General features: G+C 39.9%; 6 gene segments (V, D, J or C); 5 read left to right on the top strand and 1 right to left on the bottom strand.

Annotated features, from left to right (window-relative positions):
- Positions 1 to 62: 62 nt before the first annotated feature.
- On the top strand, positions 63 to 2,735 carry LOC125020314. The segment is given in 2 exon segments: positions 63 to 114; positions 2,407 to 2,735. Coding segments are annotated over 2 exon segments (381 nt in total).
- On the top strand, positions 1,299 to 2,076 carry LOC125020423. The segment is given in 2 exon segments: positions 1,299 to 1,379; positions 1,586 to 2,076. Coding segments are annotated over 2 exon segments (363 nt in total).
- An 881-nt stretch (positions 2,736 to 3,616) lies between the features above and the next one.
- LOC125020417 lies at positions 3,617 to 4,950 on the bottom strand. The segment is given in 2 exon segments: positions 3,617 to 4,097; positions 4,800 to 4,950. Coding segments are annotated over 2 exon segments (465 nt in total).
- A 7,406-nt stretch (positions 4,951 to 12,356) lies between these two features.
- LOC125020313 lies at positions 12,357 to 12,859 on the top strand. The segment is given in 2 exon segments: positions 12,357 to 12,408; positions 12,516 to 12,859. Coding segments are annotated over 2 exon segments (396 nt in total).
- A 3,308-nt stretch (positions 12,860 to 16,167) lies between these two features.
- LOC125020420 lies at positions 16,168 to 16,658 on the top strand. The segment is given in 2 exon segments: positions 16,168 to 16,219; positions 16,327 to 16,658. Coding segments are annotated over 2 exon segments (384 nt in total).
- Positions 16,659 to 17,310: 652 nt separating this feature from the next.
- LOC125020428 lies at positions 17,311 to 17,999 on the top strand. The segment is given in 2 exon segments: positions 17,311 to 17,484; positions 17,691 to 17,999. Coding segments are annotated over 2 exon segments (360 nt in total).
- Positions 18,000 to 20,137: the final 2,138 nt, after the last annotated feature.

Raw genomic sequence — 20,137 nt, 5'->3', positions numbered from 1 at the left:
TGGGTGACTGACAGTTGTCCTCCATGACAACAGAAGCCACAGAAATCCTCCTCATCAAAAACATGACTTTGATCTGCGTCCTCATCTGGACTCTCCTCTGCTGCTGCTTCACAGGTAAAGTCCAGAGAATCAAACTCCTCTCCTCTATCAACATCTGTCCCTCTGAAATGAAGCCCACAAAACCATCAAGCTGCTTTATGTTTTTGTCTCTGTACCCTCAGAGTCCAGAGGCCAGGTCACAGTGACTCAGCCTGGATCAGTGACCTCTGGTCTGGGAGGAACCATCACCATCAACTGTAGAACCAGTCAGAATGTTTATTATGATGGCAATCACTATTTAGCCTGGTACCAACAGAGAGATGGAGGAGTTCCTAAACTTCTCATTTATGCTACTAGCTATCGAGCATCAGGGATTCCAGATCGTTTTTCAGGCAGTGGATCAAACTCTGACTTCACTCTGACCATCAGTGGAGTCCAGACTGAAGATGCAGCAGTTTATTACTGTCAGAGTTATCATAACATCAACAGTCAGCGTGTGTTCACACAGTGAAAAAGCGTCGTACAAAAACCTCCCTCAGTCAGACTGAACAGAAACTGAAGTGACTGTTGCAGCTGGAAGCTACTGCAGAGACTGATACAGTTCACTGAACACACAAACCAGACGTTGGTTAAAAACTTCATACAGATCATACACTGCATGTTAAAAGACATAATTTATCATAAGTCATGAAAGAAGTGACTTAAGATATTAAATAATCATAGAGAGGCTATTTTTTCAGTGTCAAATTTTATTGTTTCCATATTATATTCACCAAATCTCAGGCAGGTATTAATCACATGCAAATTCAAGGTAGATTTTCTGCATTTACTCCTTTTTAACTGTCATCCAGAAATAAATTAATCATGACCTTTGACCTCAGCGTCATACTGGATCACAGTTTTCTCTCTTAAATCTCATCAAAAGTAAAAATGAAGACACAGATCAACATCATAAATGTTTGTGATCAATAATCATTCAGTCATTAATATTAATTTCACTAAGAATGAACACAAAGAGAATCTTCCAGAACCAAGCTGTCCACAAGTCACTGGATCAGGTTCCTAGCAGACCATCAATATCCTCCACATGTCATGATGTGAATATGTAAATATGTGGAGTATTAACAGTGAGAGGGAAACAGCATGATGCCATGTGTTGTCCAGCTGCAGCTGACTGACTCTGTGTGTTTGCATATGTGTCCTGCCTCTCTGCTCCCAGCCGTTAAGAGGCCAGTGTTGATCAGTGGCTGTCCAGGCCTTTCAGAGCCACTGACACGCCGACAGCACAATGATGATGTCACTGACTCTACTGCTGGCCACCCTGGGGCTCCTTGTTCAGGGTGAGACTCTCTGCTGAAAACTTTGCTGCTTCAGGATGCAACCAGGTTGAGCACAATGATGGAGAAACACTGAAGCAAGCAGCATTCATCTTCTTCCATCTATTCTCCATCTTCAACAAATCATCCTCTTCTGTTTGGATCTTCATCATCTTTCTCCATGCTGGATTTGTCTCAATAATTCTTCTTATCTTTTGCATCTTTTCCAGGTTCATCAGGAGAAATCGTCCTGACTCAGTCTCCTGGATCTCAGTCTGTTCTTCCAGGACAGTCTGTCTCCATCACATGTAGATCCAGTTCAAGTATCAGTAACTACCTCCACTGGTACCTTCAGAAACCTGGAGAAGCTCCTAAACTCCTCATTCGTTATGCTACAACTCGTCATTCTGGAGTTTCTGATCGTTTCAGTGGAAGTGGATCTGGATCTGACTACACTTTGACCATCAGTAGAGTTCAGAATGAAGATTCAGGAGTTTATTATTGTTCTCAGAGTGGTCACAGCTTCCCGTTCACACAGTGAAAACCCGTCGTACAAAAACCTCCCTAAGCTGAAGAGGAACTGATCAACAGCTGCAATGAAACCAAACCAACAGAGGTTTGAAAAATACAATATGAATCATAAAATAACACAAACCTCATCGTATTTTAAATATTTTTTTTACAACATTTTTAATGTTGTTATCGACATATTAAGTCTAGTTTTAGACATGACTGCTTTTCATCTATTTCTCTTTTATAATTTTTTCTTCACCAAAGTGCAATTGTTCTAGTGCAATAATCTAATGTGTACTTTTAAATTTACTTATATATTTCTTCATTTTTTCTTACTTTTACAAAGTATTTATGTTTTGTAGAATTATAGTTTTAATATTCAGAATGTTTACCTGTATTTTTAAACACTTTTTTTACCTGTGCAAATGGAAATAAATTCTATTCTATTCTATTCCATTCTATTCTATTCTATTCCTTTCTATTCTATTCTATTCTATTCTATTCATCTCACTTTATGTTTTTGTCTCTGTATTCTCAGAGTCCAGAGGCCAGTACACAGTGACTCAGCCTGGATCAGTGACCTCTGGTCTGGGAGGAACCGTCACCATCAACTGTAGAACCAGTCAGAATGTTTATTACAGCACCTACCACTATTTAGCCTGGTACCAACAGAGAGATGGAGGAGTTCCTAAACTGCTGATTTATCGTGCTAGCACTAGAGTATCAGGGATTCCAGGTCGTTTTTCAGGCAGTGGATCAAACTCTGACTTCACTCTGACCATCAATGGAGTCCAGACTGAAGATGCAGCAGTTTATTACTGTCAGAGTGAACACTGGACCAACAGCCAATGGGTGTTCACACAGTGAAAAGGCGTCGCACAAAAACCTCCCTCAGTCAGACTGAACAGAAACTGAAGTGACTGTTGCAGCTGGAAGCTACTGCAGAGACTGATACAGTTCACTGAACACACAAACCAGACGTTGTTTAAAAACTTTATAAAGATCATAGACTCCTATTTATACATTTTATTTAACGGTGACAGTCAAAAAGAAAAACATCTTAAACACATTTATTCATTAATTGTTAAAGTGTGTGTTATCATGGACAGTAGCAGATGTCTGTACTCATTATTAGTCTCCAATAGACAATTAGTTCAGATTAGCTTTCAGTTTATCACATCACTTCATCATTGTAATGAAGTAAAAGCTTAAAGAGTCAGAATGTTTCAGTCAGTGTTAAAGAATGAAAATGTAAATTCATAGAGAAAAACTGAAAGTTATCAAATGAAACCTTAATTTATAGTTATTAAATTCATCCAAAATGAGAAGCAAAATGCACATTCAGTGAACACATGAACACATGAGACAGTCTGGAAACTGAATGTGGCTGATATATAAACTCCCTGTCCAGTTCATTAGGTACCAGTGAAGCCATTCTGATCTAAATGATGTTGAGTTGTTGTAGAAACAGTAACACAAAGGTGGTGATTGACCTGGATGGTCATTGTGATGCTGTTAAACTGGATCGAATTGAAAGTGTTTCTGTTATTTAGCCAAGCCCACTAACTACAGTGTCAAAATATTAGGAACACATGTCAGTTCAATAGTTGTACAAAATTAAAACACAGTTGGATCAACATCTCAGTCATTAGAAACTAAAGCTGAACACCACAACCTTCATGGATCATCTCAATTTTTCTCCTCATCACTGAGAGAAAATGATTGAAAAGAGTCGACATGAGAAGAAGTGAGTTGATGAGCAGATCTTTATTATTTAGAAGCAGTGAAACAACATTGAAACACAGCAAGAAGCCAGTAAATCCTGTTATTGGAAGATGTTAAAGAAAAGCCAGAGAGCAGAGAGGGAGTGAAAACAGTGTGAGGGTCCCAGTGAGTCAGGTCAGGACTGGGAACACTGGTCTCTCCTCAGTGTCTCTGAGAGCGGAGTCTGGGAGCCCTGGCTGGCCTCACAGGTCACAGAGACCACCTTCCTCCACTGGTCTGCAGGGAGCCTCAGGGTGCTGCTCCAGCTGTAGTGGCCGTCCTTCTGCAGCACCCTAGGGCTCCTGCTCTGCTCCCCGTTGCTGATGCTGCTGCTGCCGTCCACCTTCCAGGACAGAATCCAGTCTGAGGGGAAGCCCTTGTTGGCCAGGCACATGAGCGTGGCCTTCCCCTGCTGCAGCTCCTCCACGGAGGGAGGCAGCACCGTCAGGGAGGGACGGACATCACCTAGGAGGACAGGGAGCACACAGCTGTCAATCAAACAGCAGACACTTGGACACCTTTACTGTGAGAGAGTTGGACAAGTTTCTGTCAGATGCTTTTTCTGCTCCACCACTCATTCACTCACACATTGTTTCACTTCCCTTTCAGAAAGCTCTCATGCATATCAGCACAGAGACAATCATCATCCACTTTGACCTGAAATATGTCCAACTACACTGGAAACTAAACAAGCACATGTCTCAACATTTCCAAGAAAACTTTGGCTTCAACATCATCAACATGTCAACCATACATGACTTTAAAGGATTTAGTGGAAACAAGCTTAGAAAAGCAGCTCACTGCCACAAAATGAACTTCATGATTTAACAAACTGTCGACATGATTTCAAAGTCAACGTGAAATAAAAAGACATTTACAAATCCCCATCTTTATCTTCACTCTGTCCAGTTTGACTTGAAGATAGTCAGATTGAATCCATCCTAACAAGAGTTATTTTGATGTCACATTAGAAACTGATCATAGGAGGAATCAACTTTCATCCTTTCTACACTTCAAGCTTTGAAATTTAACTTTGACACAAACGTGAAAATCAAACGTGATCAAAGCTGATCTGAGTTAGTCTCCATGAGAAGAGAGAAACACATCAAGACTAAAAAAGATGAATCTACAACCTAGTATTTAGTATTAAATACAGCAGAAACTTACTTCCAACTTCCAGTCTGGTTCCTCCACCGAACGTGCACCACAGTGATACAAACTCATTGAGGCGCCGTACAAAAACCTCTGACTGTAGAGAGACACGGCTCTCTGACTCTGAAACAAACAAACTCAAGAAACTCATTGTCAGATCACACAGTTTATGACATTAGTGGTTGAAGTGTTGAAAACAGATTCACATCATTTGGATTATTTTATTTATTATGAAAGTTAATTAATACAACGACTATTATCATATTGTTGAGGCAAGTAAATGATAATATTTAATAGAAAAGGTCTTTATTAAATCCTTCCAATATGAATAAGTATCAAACACATGTCCAACCGAGATCATAATGATTAAAATAACAAATTTAAATAACAATTTAATTTAACACCAAGTGTTACGCTGACATCTGTATGAAGAGAATTATTAAAAATATATCATTTATTTCAGTTGAAGTCACAGAGAAACAAATGAACACTGACACATTTATGATCATTATCAAAGAATGAAGTGATTGATCCATTTCTCAACATCATGATCAGAGTGATCTAAGTCCCTGTTGGAGTCACTCAGAGCATTTCCATAGAGAGTGACTTTGCATCAGCAGCACCATGCTCCAGTGCTCTGGGAGAGTTTATAGTCCTGAGAGTTGAAGACTGGATGACTGACAGCTGTCCTTCATGACAACAGAAGCCACAGAAATCCTCCTCATCAAAAACATGACTTTGATCTGCGTCCTCATCTGGACTCTCCTCTGCTGCTGCTTCACAGGTAAAGTCCAGAGAATCAAACTCCTCTCCTCTATCAACAACCGTCCCTCTGAAATGAAGACCACAAAACCATCAAGCTGCTTTATGTTTTTGTCTCTGTATCCTCAGAGTCCAGAGGCCAGGTCACAGTGACTCAGCCTGGATCAGTGACCTCTGGTCTGGGAGGAACCGTCACCATCAACTGTAGAACCAGCCAGAATGTTTATGTTGACAGCAACCAGTATTTAGCCTGGTATCAACAGAGAGATGGAGGAGTTCCTAAACTTCTCATTTACTATATTAGCACTAGAGCATCAGGGATTCCAGGTCGTTTTTCAGGCAGTGGATCAAATTCTGACTTCACTCTGACCATCAGTGGAGTCCAGACTGAAGATGCAGCAGTTTATTACTGCCAGAGTCTTCATAGCATCAACAGTCAGTATGTGTTCACACAGTGAAAAAGCGTCGTACAAAAACTTCCCTCAGTCAGACTGAACAGAAACTGAAGTGAGTGCTGCAGCTGGAAGCTACTGCAAAGACTGATACAGTTCACTGAACACACAAACCAGATGTTGGTTAAAAAGTTCATACAGACCATACACTGCATTTTTAATGACAAATTTTATTGTATTTAATTTATTTATCATCTGTTAAATATAAAATAATTAATCATGTTTATCAGACATTACAGGCTTATTGAAGCCTGATAGTTCTATCTCAGGCCTCATTCACAACATCATAAAATCAACTTGTATGCTGTTGATGTTGTGTTATACTTCACAAAACCTTCATCTTCCCATTAATCTATTCCAAAGTTAAAGAAGACTTTCTGACTCTCTCCTACTTTATACATCCTATTTAACTATGACCGTTCATGTGAAAAGCATTGTGATGACATTTAACCTCAGCTTCATGCTGGATCAGAGCTTTTACTCTTGAATCCCATCAAAAGTAAAACTGGAGGCACAGATCAACATCATACTGTAAATATTTGTAAACAATAATCATTCAATCATTAATTTCAATCATAAAACGATCAAAGAAATACAAACATGTGTATTTTTTCTTTTCAGAATGCTCTAGTTATTGTTACATAACAAAATTACAATTATGAAGAAAAACTCGAAGTTATCAAGTTCCTTCAAGTTAAAATAAAACCTCATTTATCAATTATTATATGTATTGGAGATACTACTTAATACTGCAGAGACTGATACAGTTCACTGAACACTAACACATTCATTCTCCAGTTCTTCATTCCAACTGTTGAAACTAATTCCTACTTCACATTAAATCTTTTTCTAAACACAACCAGATCACCACGTGTTAAAAATGAAACATCACATAGATATTGATAAGCAGCCAGAATATAGTTTCTTTTCTCACATATCCACCATCAAAATCTAAAATATTGATGCTCACAAATATAGAAGTTCACACACTGTGACATATCCAACATTGAACAATGATTTACATCCCACTATTTTTCCATCTCTCCTTATGTCCTTATAAGTTTAGTTCTTATCTGGTTTGCTGGTGATTAAAGAAAGACAGAGCTGGACAGTAAATGTGACAGAGCTTGGTCATGACCTTTGACCTCAACTTCACCCTAGAATCACAAGTGTCTCAACAACATCCAGAAAACATGACTAAGTCTAAGATCAACATCAGGAATGTTCCCAAAGGTATTTAAAAAGACGTTTTGTCCAAGTAGCTTCTTCAGTTCTAACAGACTGCTGGAAGGTTGAGGTTTAAACATGAAACACTAAAAACCTTCAGAAACGTGCTTGACTTGATTCTGTAAGAACAGAAACTGATGCAACTGATTTCCATTAACTGGATACTTATCTTTTGTTAAGGGGGGACTGCTGTGTCTAAACCACTTACCTATGAATTTTCAGCGAGAGGCTGAATGTGACTCTTATAATGGAAGAAACTACTTGGATGAGTGGAGAAACACCTTCAAGAATCTCTACAAGTCCATTTGTATCTTTAAATCCATTTTGGATTACCATGACCTGGATGACTGAGTAACTTCACGGACATCAGGAATATTCAGAATTATAGATAACTCAAAGGAAAAGAAACCAATGAATAATATCTGGGAGATGATTGTCTTAAACCTTCATTAAATTAAATATATTAAATAATGGATGTGGTCGTCCTCAGGGAACTGTCTTGGCTCCCTTCCACTTCTCTGTCTACAATGATGATTTTAAACACCTCTGAACCAGTTTTAATCTGCAGAAATACTCTGTTGACTTAGCCTTATCTAGGCTGGGGAAGATGGAGATTACAGAGGACTCATCAGAGACTTTCTAGTCTGTGACCAGGAAAACTGCCACCAGCTGAATGTGGTTGAAACTAAGGAGATGGTGGTGGATTTCTGCAGAAACAAAAACTGACTTAAACACAAAACTAGACTGGTCTGACCACACTATACCAGAGCAGACTCTACCTGCTAAGAACAATTAAGTCCTTCTAAAGTTAGACCGCGCTGCAGAGGTCCTTTCTATGACTCCGTGGCGATATAACGTATTCAGTTTTAGTTTGAACTCATTTAATTTTTATTTATTGTATTCTTAAACTGTCTGCTACAGAAATACAGGAAAATATCAGCAACACATGATAATAAAGTATGTTAGACATCATTGATTCACAGACGGTGTTCTAAAATATCATCACTGACACATTTTAATAAAGACTCAGAGCATTTCCATAGAGAGTGACTTTGCATCAGCAGCACCATGCTCCAGTGCTCTGGGAGAGTTTATAGTCCTGAGAGTTGAAGACTGGATGACTGACAGCTGTCCTTCATGACAACAGAAGCCACAGAAATCCTCCTCATCAAAAACATGACTTTGATCTGCGTCCTCATCTGGACTCTCCTCTGCTGCTGCTTCACAGGTAAAGTCCAGAGAATCAAACTCCTCTCCTCTATCAACATCCGTCCCTCTGAAATGAAGACCACAAAACCATCAAGCTGCTTTATGTTTTTGTCTCTGTATCCTCAGAGTCCAGAGGCCAGGTCACAGTGACTCAGCCTGGATCAGTGAGGTCTGGTCTGGGAGGAACCGTCACCATCAACTGTAGAACCAATCAGAATATTTATGACTCCAGCTCTTTATCCTGGTACCAACAGAGAGATGGAGGAGTTCCTAAACTTCTCATTTACTCTACTAGCACTAGAGCATCAGGGATTCCACATCGTTTTTCTGGCACTGGATCAAACTCTGACTTCACTCTGACCATCAATGGAGTCCAGACTGAAGATGCAGCAGTTTATTACTGTCAGAGTTATCATGAGATCAACAGTCAGGATGTGTTCACACAGTGAAAAAGCGTCATACAAAAACCTCCCTCAGTCAGACTGAACAGAAACTGAAGGGACTGTTGCAGCTGGAAGCTACTGCAGAGACTGATACAGTTCACTGAACACACAAACCAGACGTTGGTTAAAAACTTTATAAAGATCATAGACTCCTATTCATACATTTTATTTAACGGTGACGGTTAAAAAGAAAAACATCTACAACACATTTATTCATTAATTGTCAAAGTGTGTGTTGTCATGGACAGTAGCAGATGTCTCTACTCATTATTAGTCTCTAATAGACAATTAGTTCAGATCAGCTTTCAGTTTATCACATCACTTCATCATTGTAATGAAGTAAAACCTTAAAGAGTCAGAATGTTTCAGTCATTATTAAAGAATGAAAACGTAAATTTGTAGAGAAAAACTGAAAGTTATCAAATGAAACCTTAATTTATAGTTATTAAATTTATCCAAAATGAGAAGCGAAATGCACATTCAGTGAACACATGAACACATGAGACAGTCTGGAAACTGAATGTGGCTGATATATACACTCCCTGTCCAGTTCATTAGGTACCAGTGAAGCCATTCTGATCTAAATGATGTTGAGTTGTTGTAGAAACATTAACACAAAGGTGGTGATTGACCTGGACGGTCATTGTGATGCTGTTAAACTGGATCGAATTGAAAGTGTTTCTGTTATTTAGCCAAGCCCACTAACTACAGTGTCAAAATATTAGGAACACGTGTCAGTTCAATAGTTCTACAAAATGAAAACACAGTTGAATCAACATCTCAGTCATTAGAAACTAAAGCTGAACACCACAACCTTCATGGAGACTAGATTTAGAGCAGGACTGATGTCACTAGTGTACCTAATGAAATGGCCAGGGAGGTTCTACTAGTGAGTTAATAAATGAAACAGTGAGATGACTGGATGATTTATCATGAGGTGTTCACAAAGATTTATTATTGCAGGAAGATCTGCTCTGACTGGATCAGAAACCTTTTAGAGACATGAGACGTTCAGATTGATTGAGACTAGAATGAATATCTGGACGTTCACTTTGTTTCAGTGAGTTTATCAACAGGATTCTGAATAGAGATAGAAATGATGGAACCTTACACTTCCTTTACTCAGTCACAAACTGTTTGATCATCTCAGTTTTTCTCCTCGTCACTGAGAGAAAATGATTGAAAAGAGTCGACATGAGGAGAAGTGAGTTGATGAGCAGATCTTTATTATTTAGAAGCAGTGAAACAACATTGAAACACAGCAAGAAGCCAGTAAATCCTGTTATTGGAAGATGTGAAAGAAAAGCCAGAGAGCAGAGAGAGAGTGAAAGCAGTGTGAGAGTCCCAGTGAGTCAGGTCAGGACTGGGAACACTGGTCTCTCCTCAGTGTCTCTGAGAGCGGAGTCTGGGAGCCCTGGCTGGCCTCACAGGTCACAGAGACCACCTTCCTCCACTGGTCTGCAGGGAGCCTCAGGGTGCTGCTCCAGCTGTAGTGGCCGTCCTTCTGCAGCACCCCGGGGCTCCTGCTCTGCTCCCCGTTGCTGATGCTGCTGCTGCCGTCCACCTTCCAGGACAGACTCCAGTCTGAGGGGAAGCCCTTGTTGGCCAGGCACATGAGCGTGGCCTTCCCCTGGTCCAGCTCCTCCACGGAGGGAGGCAGCACCGTCAGCGAGGGACGGACATCACCTAGGAGGACAGGGAGCACACAGCTGTCAATCAAACAGCAGACACTTGGACACTTTTATTGTGAGAGAGTTGGACAAGTTTCTGTCAGATGCTTTTTCTGCTCCGCCACTCATTCACTCACACATTGTTTCACTTCCCTTTCAGAAAGCTCTCATGCATATCAGCGCAGAGACAATCATCATCCACTTTGTCCTGAAATATGTCCAACTACACTGGAAACTAAACAAGCACATGTCTCAACATTTCCAAGAAAACTTTGGCTTCAACATCATCAGCATGTCAACCATACACGACTTTAAAGGATTTAGTGGAAACAAGCAGAGAAAAGCAGCTCACTGCCACAAAATGATCTTCATGATTTAACAAACTGTCGACATGATTTCAAAGTCAACGTGAAATAAAAAGACATTTACAAATCCCCATCTTTATCTTCACTCTGTCCAGTTTGACTTGAAGAATGTCAGATTGAATCCATCCTAACAATAGTTATTTTTATGTCACATTAGAAACTGATCATAGGAGGAATCAACTTTGATCGTTTCTACACTTCAAGCTTTGAAATTTCACTTTGACACAAATGTGAAAATCAAACGTGATCAAAGCTGATCTGAGTTAGCCTCCATGAGGAGAGAGAAACACATCAAGACTAAAAAAGATGAATCTACAATCTAGTATTTAGTATTAAATACAGTAGAAACTTACTTCCAACTTCCAGTCTGGTTCCTCCACCGAACGTCAACCACAGTGATACAAACTCATTGCGGCGCCGTACAAAAACCTCTGACTGTAGAGAGACACGGCTCTCTGACTCTGTCAGACTGAACTAAACCTACAAGCCCTCAAAATTCAACTTCACCATTAAAACCACAAAGAAGGATTTATCCTCTGAACCACACTAATGTTTTAGATTCATTGATGTAAGTTTGAAATATCTGACGTCAACTTTATGTCTTGTTGCAGACATAGAAATATAACAATATTACATTGAAAGATGTTTAGTTTTCCTGAACAAAAAGTCAAGGAAATAAAAAGAGAGAATAACTCCAAAAATAAAACAGATTTAAGTTTGACTTACTTCCAACTTCCAGTCTGGTTCCTCCACCGAACGTGTACCACAGTGATACAAACTCATTGAGGCGCCGTACAAAAACCTCTGACTGTAGAGAGACACGGCTCTCTGACTCTGAAACAAACAAACTCAAGAAACTCATAGTCAGATCACACAGTTTATGACATTAGTGGTTAAAATGTTGAAAACAGATTCACATCATTTGGATTATTTTATTTATTGTGAAAGTTAATTGATACAATCACTATTATAATATTGTTAAGGCAAGTAAATGATAATATTTAATAGAAAAGGTCTTTATTTAATCTTTCCAATATGAATAAGTATCAAACATACGTCTATCTGAGATTATAATAAATCTGATGATTAAAATAATAATTTAATTTGACTCCAAGTGTTACGCTGACATCTGTATGAAGAGAATTATTAAAAATATATCATTTATTTCAGTCGACCTCAAGTCACAGACAAACAAATGAACACTGACACATTTCTGATCAATATCCAAGAATGAAGTGATTGATTCATTGATCAACATCATGATCAGAGTGATCCAAGTCCCTGTTGGAGTGACTCAGAGCATTTCCATAGAGAGTGACTTTGCATCAGCAGCACCATGCTCCAGTGCTCTGGGAGAGTTTATAGTCCTGAGAGTTGAAGACTGGATGACTGACAGCTGTCCTTCATGACAACAGAAGCCACAGAAATCCTCCTCATCAAAAACATGACTTTGATCTGCGTCCTCATCTGGACTCTCCTCTGCTGCTGCTTCACAGGTAAAGTCCAGAGAATCAAACTCCTCTCCTCTATCAACAACCGTCCCTCTGAAATGAAGCCCACAAAACCATCAAGCTGCTTTATGTTTTTGTCTCTGTATCCTCAGAGTCCAGAGGCCAGGTCACAGTGACTCAGCCTGGATCAGTGAGGTGTGGTCTGGGAGGAACTGTCACCATCAACTGTAGAACCAGTCAGAATGTTTATTACTACAGCGACTATTACAGCACCTACCACTATTTAGCCTGGTACCAACAGAGAGATGGAGGAGTTCCTAAACGTCTAATTTATTATACTAGTACTAGAGCATCAGGGATTCCACATCGTTTTTCAGGCAGTGGATCAAACTCTGATTTCACTCTGACCATCAGTGGAGTCCAGACTGAAGATGCAGCAGTTTATTACTGTCAGAGTCTTCACAATCCCAACAGTCAGTATGTGTTCACACAGTGAAAAAGCGTTGTACAAAAACTTCGTTCAGTCAGACAGAACAGAAACTGAAGTGACTGTTGCAGCTGGAAGCTACTGCAGAGACTGATACAGTTCACTGAACACACAAACCAAACGTTGGTTAAAAACTACATACACACCATACACTGCATTTTTCAAGATAGAATTTATTATAAGTCAGTAATAAGTGACTTATCATAGAGAGGCTATTTTTCCGGTGTCAAATTTTATTATTTCCATTTCATATCCACCAAATCTCAGGCAGTTATTAATCACATGCACGGTGGATTTTCTGACGCTTACTCCTTTTTAACTGTCATCCAGAAATAAATAAATTATGACCTTTGACCTCAGCTTTATACTGGATCACAGTTTTCTCTCTTAAATCTCATCAAAAGTAAAAATCAAGACACAGATCAACATCATATATGTTTGTGATCAATAATCATCCAGTCATTAATATTAATTTCACTAAGAATGAACACAAAGAGAATCTTCCAGAACCAAGCTGTCCACAAGTCACTGGATCAGTTTCCTAACACACCATCAATATCCTCCACATGTCATGATGTGAATATGTAAATATGTGGAGTATTAACAGTGAGAGGGAAACAGCATGATGTCATGTGTTGTCCAGCTGCAGCTGACTGACTCTGTGTGTTTGCATATGTGTCCTGCCTCTCTGCTCCCAGCCGTTAAGAGGCCAGTGTTGATCAGTGGCTGTCCAGGCCTTTCACAGCCACTGACACGCCGGCAGCACAATGATGATGTCACTGACTCTACTGCTGGCCACCCTGGGGCTCCTTGTTCAGGGTGAGACTCTCTGCTGAAAACTTTGCTGCTTGCTTTGATGCAACCAGGTTGAGCACAATGATGGAGAAACACTGAAGCAAGCAGCATTCATCTTCTTCCATCTATTCTCCATCTTCAACAAATCATCCTCTTCTGTTTGGATCTTCATCATCTTTCTCCAAGCTGGATTTGTCTCAATAACTCTTCTCCTCTTGTTCATCTTTTCCAGGTTCATCAGAGAAATCATCCTGACTCAGTCTCCTGGATCTCAGTCTGTTCTTCCAGGACAGTCTGTCTCCATCACATGTAGATCCAGTTCAAGTATCAGTAACTACCTCCACTGGTACCTTCAGAAATCTGGAGAAGCTCCTAAACTTCTTGTTTATTATGCTACAACTCGTCATTCTGGAGTTTCTGATCGTTTCAGTGGAAGTGGATCTGGGTCTGACTTCACTTTGACCATCAGTAGAGTTCAGACTGAAGATTCAGGAGTTTATTATTGTTCTCAGAGTGGTCACAGCTTCCCGTTCACACAGTGAAAACCCGTCGTACAAAAACCTCCCTCAGCTGAAGAGGAACTGATCAACAGCTGCAACGAAACCAAACCAACAGAGGTTTGAAAAATACAAATATAAATCATAAAATGACACAAACCTCAATCATATTTTAAATATTTTTTACAATACTTTTAATGTTGTTATGAACATATTAATTCTAGTTTTACACATGACTGCTTTTCATCTATTTTTCTTTTATTATTGTTTCTTCACCACAAGTGCAATAATTCTAGTGCAATAATCTAATGTGTACTTTTAAATTTACTTATATATTTCTTCATTTTTTCTTACCTTTACAAAGTATTTATGTTTTGTAGAATAATAGGTTTAAAATCCAAAATGTTTACCTGTATTTTTAAACACTTTTTGTACCTGTGCAAATGGAAATAAATTCTATTCTATTCTATTCTATTCTATTCTATTCTATTCTATTCTATTCTATTCTATTCTATTCTATTCTATTCTATTCATCTCACTTTAACAAATGAAAACGTTACTGTAACAATGTTCATGGTGTGTGTAGCTCTGGTCGTGTTCATCCTGTTCCTCCTTGGACAAAGGACCAGATACTGGTCCTGCTGATGGGTGGAGGACCTTCTACAGTCCTGTCCAGCTCTCTTAGAGGAACTGTCTGTCTCCTGGAATATCCTCCATGCTCTTGAGACTGTACTGGGACACATCAAACCTTCAGAAAACTCTGACACTGACTCTTGTTTCTCTCTTGCTTTGCTGAAAACAACACATGAATTCATTATTTGACCTTAAACTGAATTTATGATCTTTCACACCATTGATCCCATATTTTCCAAAAAGAAAAAAAAATGCTTTCGATTCTAATGTCTAAATGATGGTATGTAGTAATGTTCAAAACCAAATGGGTTGATAGTTAATGAACCAATGATCACATTACAGCAGTCATACTACAACTCATTTGGTTTGGACACATCAAACCTTCAGACAACGGCATGTACTGATATCCCATCCTGACAGAGTTGGACCCCCTGTTCAGCCTCTGTAGGGTCCAGGTATCACCTCATACTACCAGTAGTGACACTGACACTAGATAAATACAAAACTCTTCCTGTTTAGGAGTTCATCTTATTGCTGCCCCTCCAGTGGCAGATGAAGCTAATTAACAACCTCCTCTACCACTGAACTGACTACATCAATATCTAGCTGACACTATGGTTCACACCAAATAAGTCCCTGTTCGAGTCACAAATCCTAAGGTTATGACTCATGTTATGATCATGACTCAGTATGACTCAAAGGACCTCTGAGAGACTGGACGGACTGGTTGAGAAGGCTGGGTCTTTGATTGGCAGGAAGCTGGACTCACTGGGGACTATTGTTGAGAGGGGCACATGCAACACAGCACCGTCCATCCTGGACAACATCAGCCCCCCACCCCTTCATGACATTCTGGAGGGGCAGAGATGCAGCAATAGTGGGAGACTTCTCTCACTACACTACAGGACTGAGAGGTTCAGGAGGTCCTTTGTCCACACAGTCATCAGACTGTACAGCACCACTGATTAAATGTTTAAATCCTCCCTTATAATAAAAAAAAAAAATAGTGAAGATTTCAGGTCAACTGTACATAGTTCTGAACAACCACTACTCAGCAGTTTTGCACAGACATACATGTTAATACAGTCTGATATATATTACCACTCTTCGTTTTCCTTTTCCTCTTACTGGTGCTGTTACTTATGTTGATTTTCTGTTCAATTCTAAAGCCTCACAGTTAAGCAAATTTACATTACACCTGACCATAAAACTATAAAAATGGAGAAATAAACGAGAAGAGAGTCAGAGCATTTCCATAGAGAGTGACTTTGCATCAGCAGCACCATGCTCCAGTGCTCTGGGAGAGTTTATAGTCCTGAGAGTTGAAGACTGGATGACTGTCAGCTGTCCTTCATGACAACAGAAGCCACAGAAATCCTCCTCATCAAAAACATGACTTTGATCTGCGTCCTCATCTGGACTCTCCTCTGCTGCTGCTTCACAGGTTAAGTCCAGACAATCAAACTCCTCTCCTCTATCAACATCCATCCCTCTGAAATGAAGCCCACAAAACCATCAAGCTGCTTTATGTTTTTGTCTCTGTATCCTCAGAGTCCAGAGGCCAGGTCACAGTGACTCAGCCTGGATCAGTGAGGTCTGGTCTGGGAGGAACCGTCACCATCAACTGTAGAACCAGTCAGAATGTTTATGTTAGCAATAACTACCACTGTTTAGCCTGGTACCAACAGAGAGATGGAGGAGTTCCTAAACTTCTCATTTATTATACTAGCACTAGAGCATCAGGGATTCCAGATCGTTTTTCAGGCAGTGGATCAAACTCTGACTTCACTCTGACCATCAGTGGAGTCCAGACTGAAGATGCAGCAGTTTATTACTGTCAGAGTTTTCACTGTCCCAATAGTCAGCATGTGTTCACACAGTGAAAAAGCGTTATACAAAAACCTCCCTCAGTCAGACTGAACAGAAGCTGAAGTGACTGTTGCAGCTGGAAGCTACTGCAGAGACTGATACAGTTCACTGAACACACAAACCAGACGTTAGTTTAAAGTTCATTCAGATCATACACTGCATGTTAATGACATAATTTATCATAAGTCACAAAAGCAGTGACTTAAAATATTGAACAATGATAGAGAGGCTATTTTTTCAGTGTCAAATTTTATTATTTCCATTTTATATCCACCAAATCTCAGGCAGGTATTAATTACATGCAAATTCAAGGTGGATTTTCTGACGCTGACTCCTTTTTAACTGTCATCCAGAAATAAATTAATTATGACCTTTGACCTCAGCTTCATACTGGATCATAGTTTTCTCTCTTAAATCTCATCAAAAGTAAAAATGAAGACACAGATCAACATCATAAATGTTTGTGATCAATATTCATCAGTCATTAATATTAATTTCACTAAGAATAATCACAAAGAGAATCTTCCAGAACCAAACTGTCCACAAGTCACTGGATCAGTTTCCTAGTAGACCATCAATATCCTCCACATGTCATGATGTGAATATGTAAATATGTGGAGTATTAACAGTGAGAGGGAACAGCATGATGCCATGTGTTGTCCAGCTGCAGCTGACTGACTCTGTGTGTTTGCATATGTGTCCTGCCTCTCTGCTCCCAGCCGTTAAGAGGCCAGTGTTGATCAGTGGCTGTCCAGGCCTTTCAGAGCCACTGACACGCCGGCAGCACAATGATGATGTCACTGACTCTACTGCTGGCCACCCTGGGGCTCCTTGTTCAGGGTGAGACTCTCTGCTGAAAACTTTGCTGCTTCAGGATGCAACCAGGTTGAGCACAATGATGGAGAAACACTGAAGCAAGCAGCATTCATCTTCTTCCATCTATTCTCCAACTTCAACAAATTATCCTCTTCTGTTTGGATCTTCATCATCTTTCTCCAAGCTGGATTTGTCTCAATAACTCTTCACCTCTTTTTCATCTTTTCCAGGTTCATCAGGAGAAATCCTCCTGACTCAGTCTCCTGGATCTCAGTCTGTTCTTCCAGGACAGTCTGTCTTCATCACATGTAGATCCAGTTCAAGTGTCAGTAGCAACCTCCACTGGTACCTTCAGAAACCTGGAGAAGCTCCTAAACTACTGATTAGTTATGCTTCAACTCGTCAGTCTGGAGTTTCAGATCGTTTCAGTGGAAGTGGATCTGGATCTGACTACACTTTGACCATCAGTAGAGTTCAGGCTGAAGATTCAGGAGATTATTATTGTCAGCAGAGTAACAGCTGGCCACTCACACAGTGAAAAACCGTCGTACAAAAACCTCCCTCAGCTGAAGAGGAACTGATCAACAGCTGCAATCAAACTAAAACAACAGAGGTTTGAATAATACAAATATGAATCATAAAATGACACAAACGCTGGTGATATTTTACTTTAAATTATTAACATATTAAGTCTAGTTTAAGACATGACTTTTTTAGATTCATTTTTTGTTCTTCACCACAAGTGCAATAATTCTAGTGCTATAACACAATGTGCAACACGCTACTGTGTGCATTCAGATTTATTATTGTTTTTTTCTTACCTTTATCAAGTGTTTATGTTTAAAAGAATGATAGCTTTGCTATTTAGAACATGGACTATTTATTTATTTTTTCATTTTTAAAAAAGACTGACTCAGGAGCACAATCATTTAATTTCACGTATATTTGTTGTATGTGTACGTGTACAAAGGACCAGATACTGGTCCTGCTGATGGGTGGAGGACCTTCTACAGTCCTGTCCAGCTCTCTTAGAGCAACTGTCTGTCTCCTGGAATCTCCTGCATGCTCTCAAGACTGTGCTGGGACACATCAAACCTTCAGAAAACTTTCACACTGACCCTTGTTTCTCTCTTGTTTTGCTGAAAAAAACACTTGAATTCATTATTTGACCTTTAACTGTATTTATGATCTTTTACACCAAAGAAAAACTGCTTTTGATTCAAATGGCTAATTGATGGAGCTGATGTCCCATCCTGACAGTGTTGGAACCCCTTTTCAGCCTCTGTTGGGTCCAGGTATCACCTCATACTACCAGCAGTGACACTGACCCTAGATACATACAAAACTCTTTTTGTTTAGGAGTTCATCTTATTGCTGCCCCTCTAGTGGACCTGTTGGTAATTAACACCAAAGCAGATGAAGCTGATTAACAACCTCCTCTACTACTGAACTGACTACATCAATATCTAGCTGACACTATGGTTCACACCAAATAAGTCCCTGTTGGAGTCACAAATCCAAAGGTTATGACTCATGTTATGATCATGACTCAGTATGACTGAAAGGACCTCTGAGAGACTGGACAGACCGGTTGAGAAGGCTGGGTCTCTGAATGGCAGGAAGCTGGACTCACTGGAGACTATTGTTGAGAGGGGCACATGCAACACAGTACCGTCCATCCTGGACAACATCAGCCCCCCACCCCTTCATGACATCCTGGAGGGGCAGAGATACAGCAATAGTGGGAGGCTTCTCTCACTACACCACAGGACTGAGAGGTTCAGGAGGTCCTTTGTCCACACAGTCATCAGACTGTACAGCACCACTGATTAAATGTTAAAACGCTCCTTTGTCAAAAAAAATAGTGAAGATGTCAGGTCAACTGTTCATAGTTCTGAACAACCACTACTCAGCAGTTTTGCACAGACATACATGTTAATACAGTCTGATATATATTACCAGTCTTCCTTTTCTGTTGGCCCTGCTCTAACTGCTGTTGTTGCTTATGTTGATTTTCTGCTTAATTCTATTCTAAAATGCACCATTCAATAAATAACAGGAGAATAAAAAAAAACCAACAACCTTACAGTTAAGCAAATTTACATTACACGTGACCATATAACCACACAAATGAAAAAACACATGAGAAGTGACTCAGAGCATTTCCATAGAGAGTGACTTTGCATCAGAAGCACCATGCTCCAGTGCTCTGGGAGAGTTTATAGTCCTGAGAGTTGAAGACTGGATGACTGACAGCTGTCCTTCATGACAACAGAAGCCACAGAAATCCTCCTCATCAAAAACATGACTTTGATCTGCGTCCTCATCTTGACTCTCCTCTGCTGCTGCTTCACAGGTAAAGTCCAGAGAATCAAACTCCTCTCCTCTATCAACATCCGTCCCTCTGAAATGAAGCCCACAAAACCATCAAGCTGCTTTATGTTTTGCTTTTATGTTTTTGTCTCTGTAAACTCAGAGTCCAGAGGCCAGTACACAGTGACTCAGCCTGGATCAGTGACCTCTGGTCTGGGAGGAACCGTCACCATCAACTGTAGAACCAGTCAGAATAATTATGGAAACTATTTTTCCTGGTACCAACAGAGAGATGGAGGAGTTCCTAAACTTCTCATTTACTATGTTAGCACTAGAGCATCAGGGATTCCAGATCGTTTTTCAG

The sequence above is a fragment of the Mugil cephalus genome, chromosome 14 (genome assembly GCF_022458985.1).
Source record: "Mugil cephalus isolate CIBA_MC_2020 chromosome 14, CIBA_Mcephalus_1.1, whole genome shotgun sequence".
NCBI lineage: Eukaryota > Metazoa > Chordata > Actinopteri > Mugiliformes > Mugilidae > Mugil > Mugil cephalus.
This window is presented reverse-complemented; position numbering and strand designations above follow the sequence as displayed.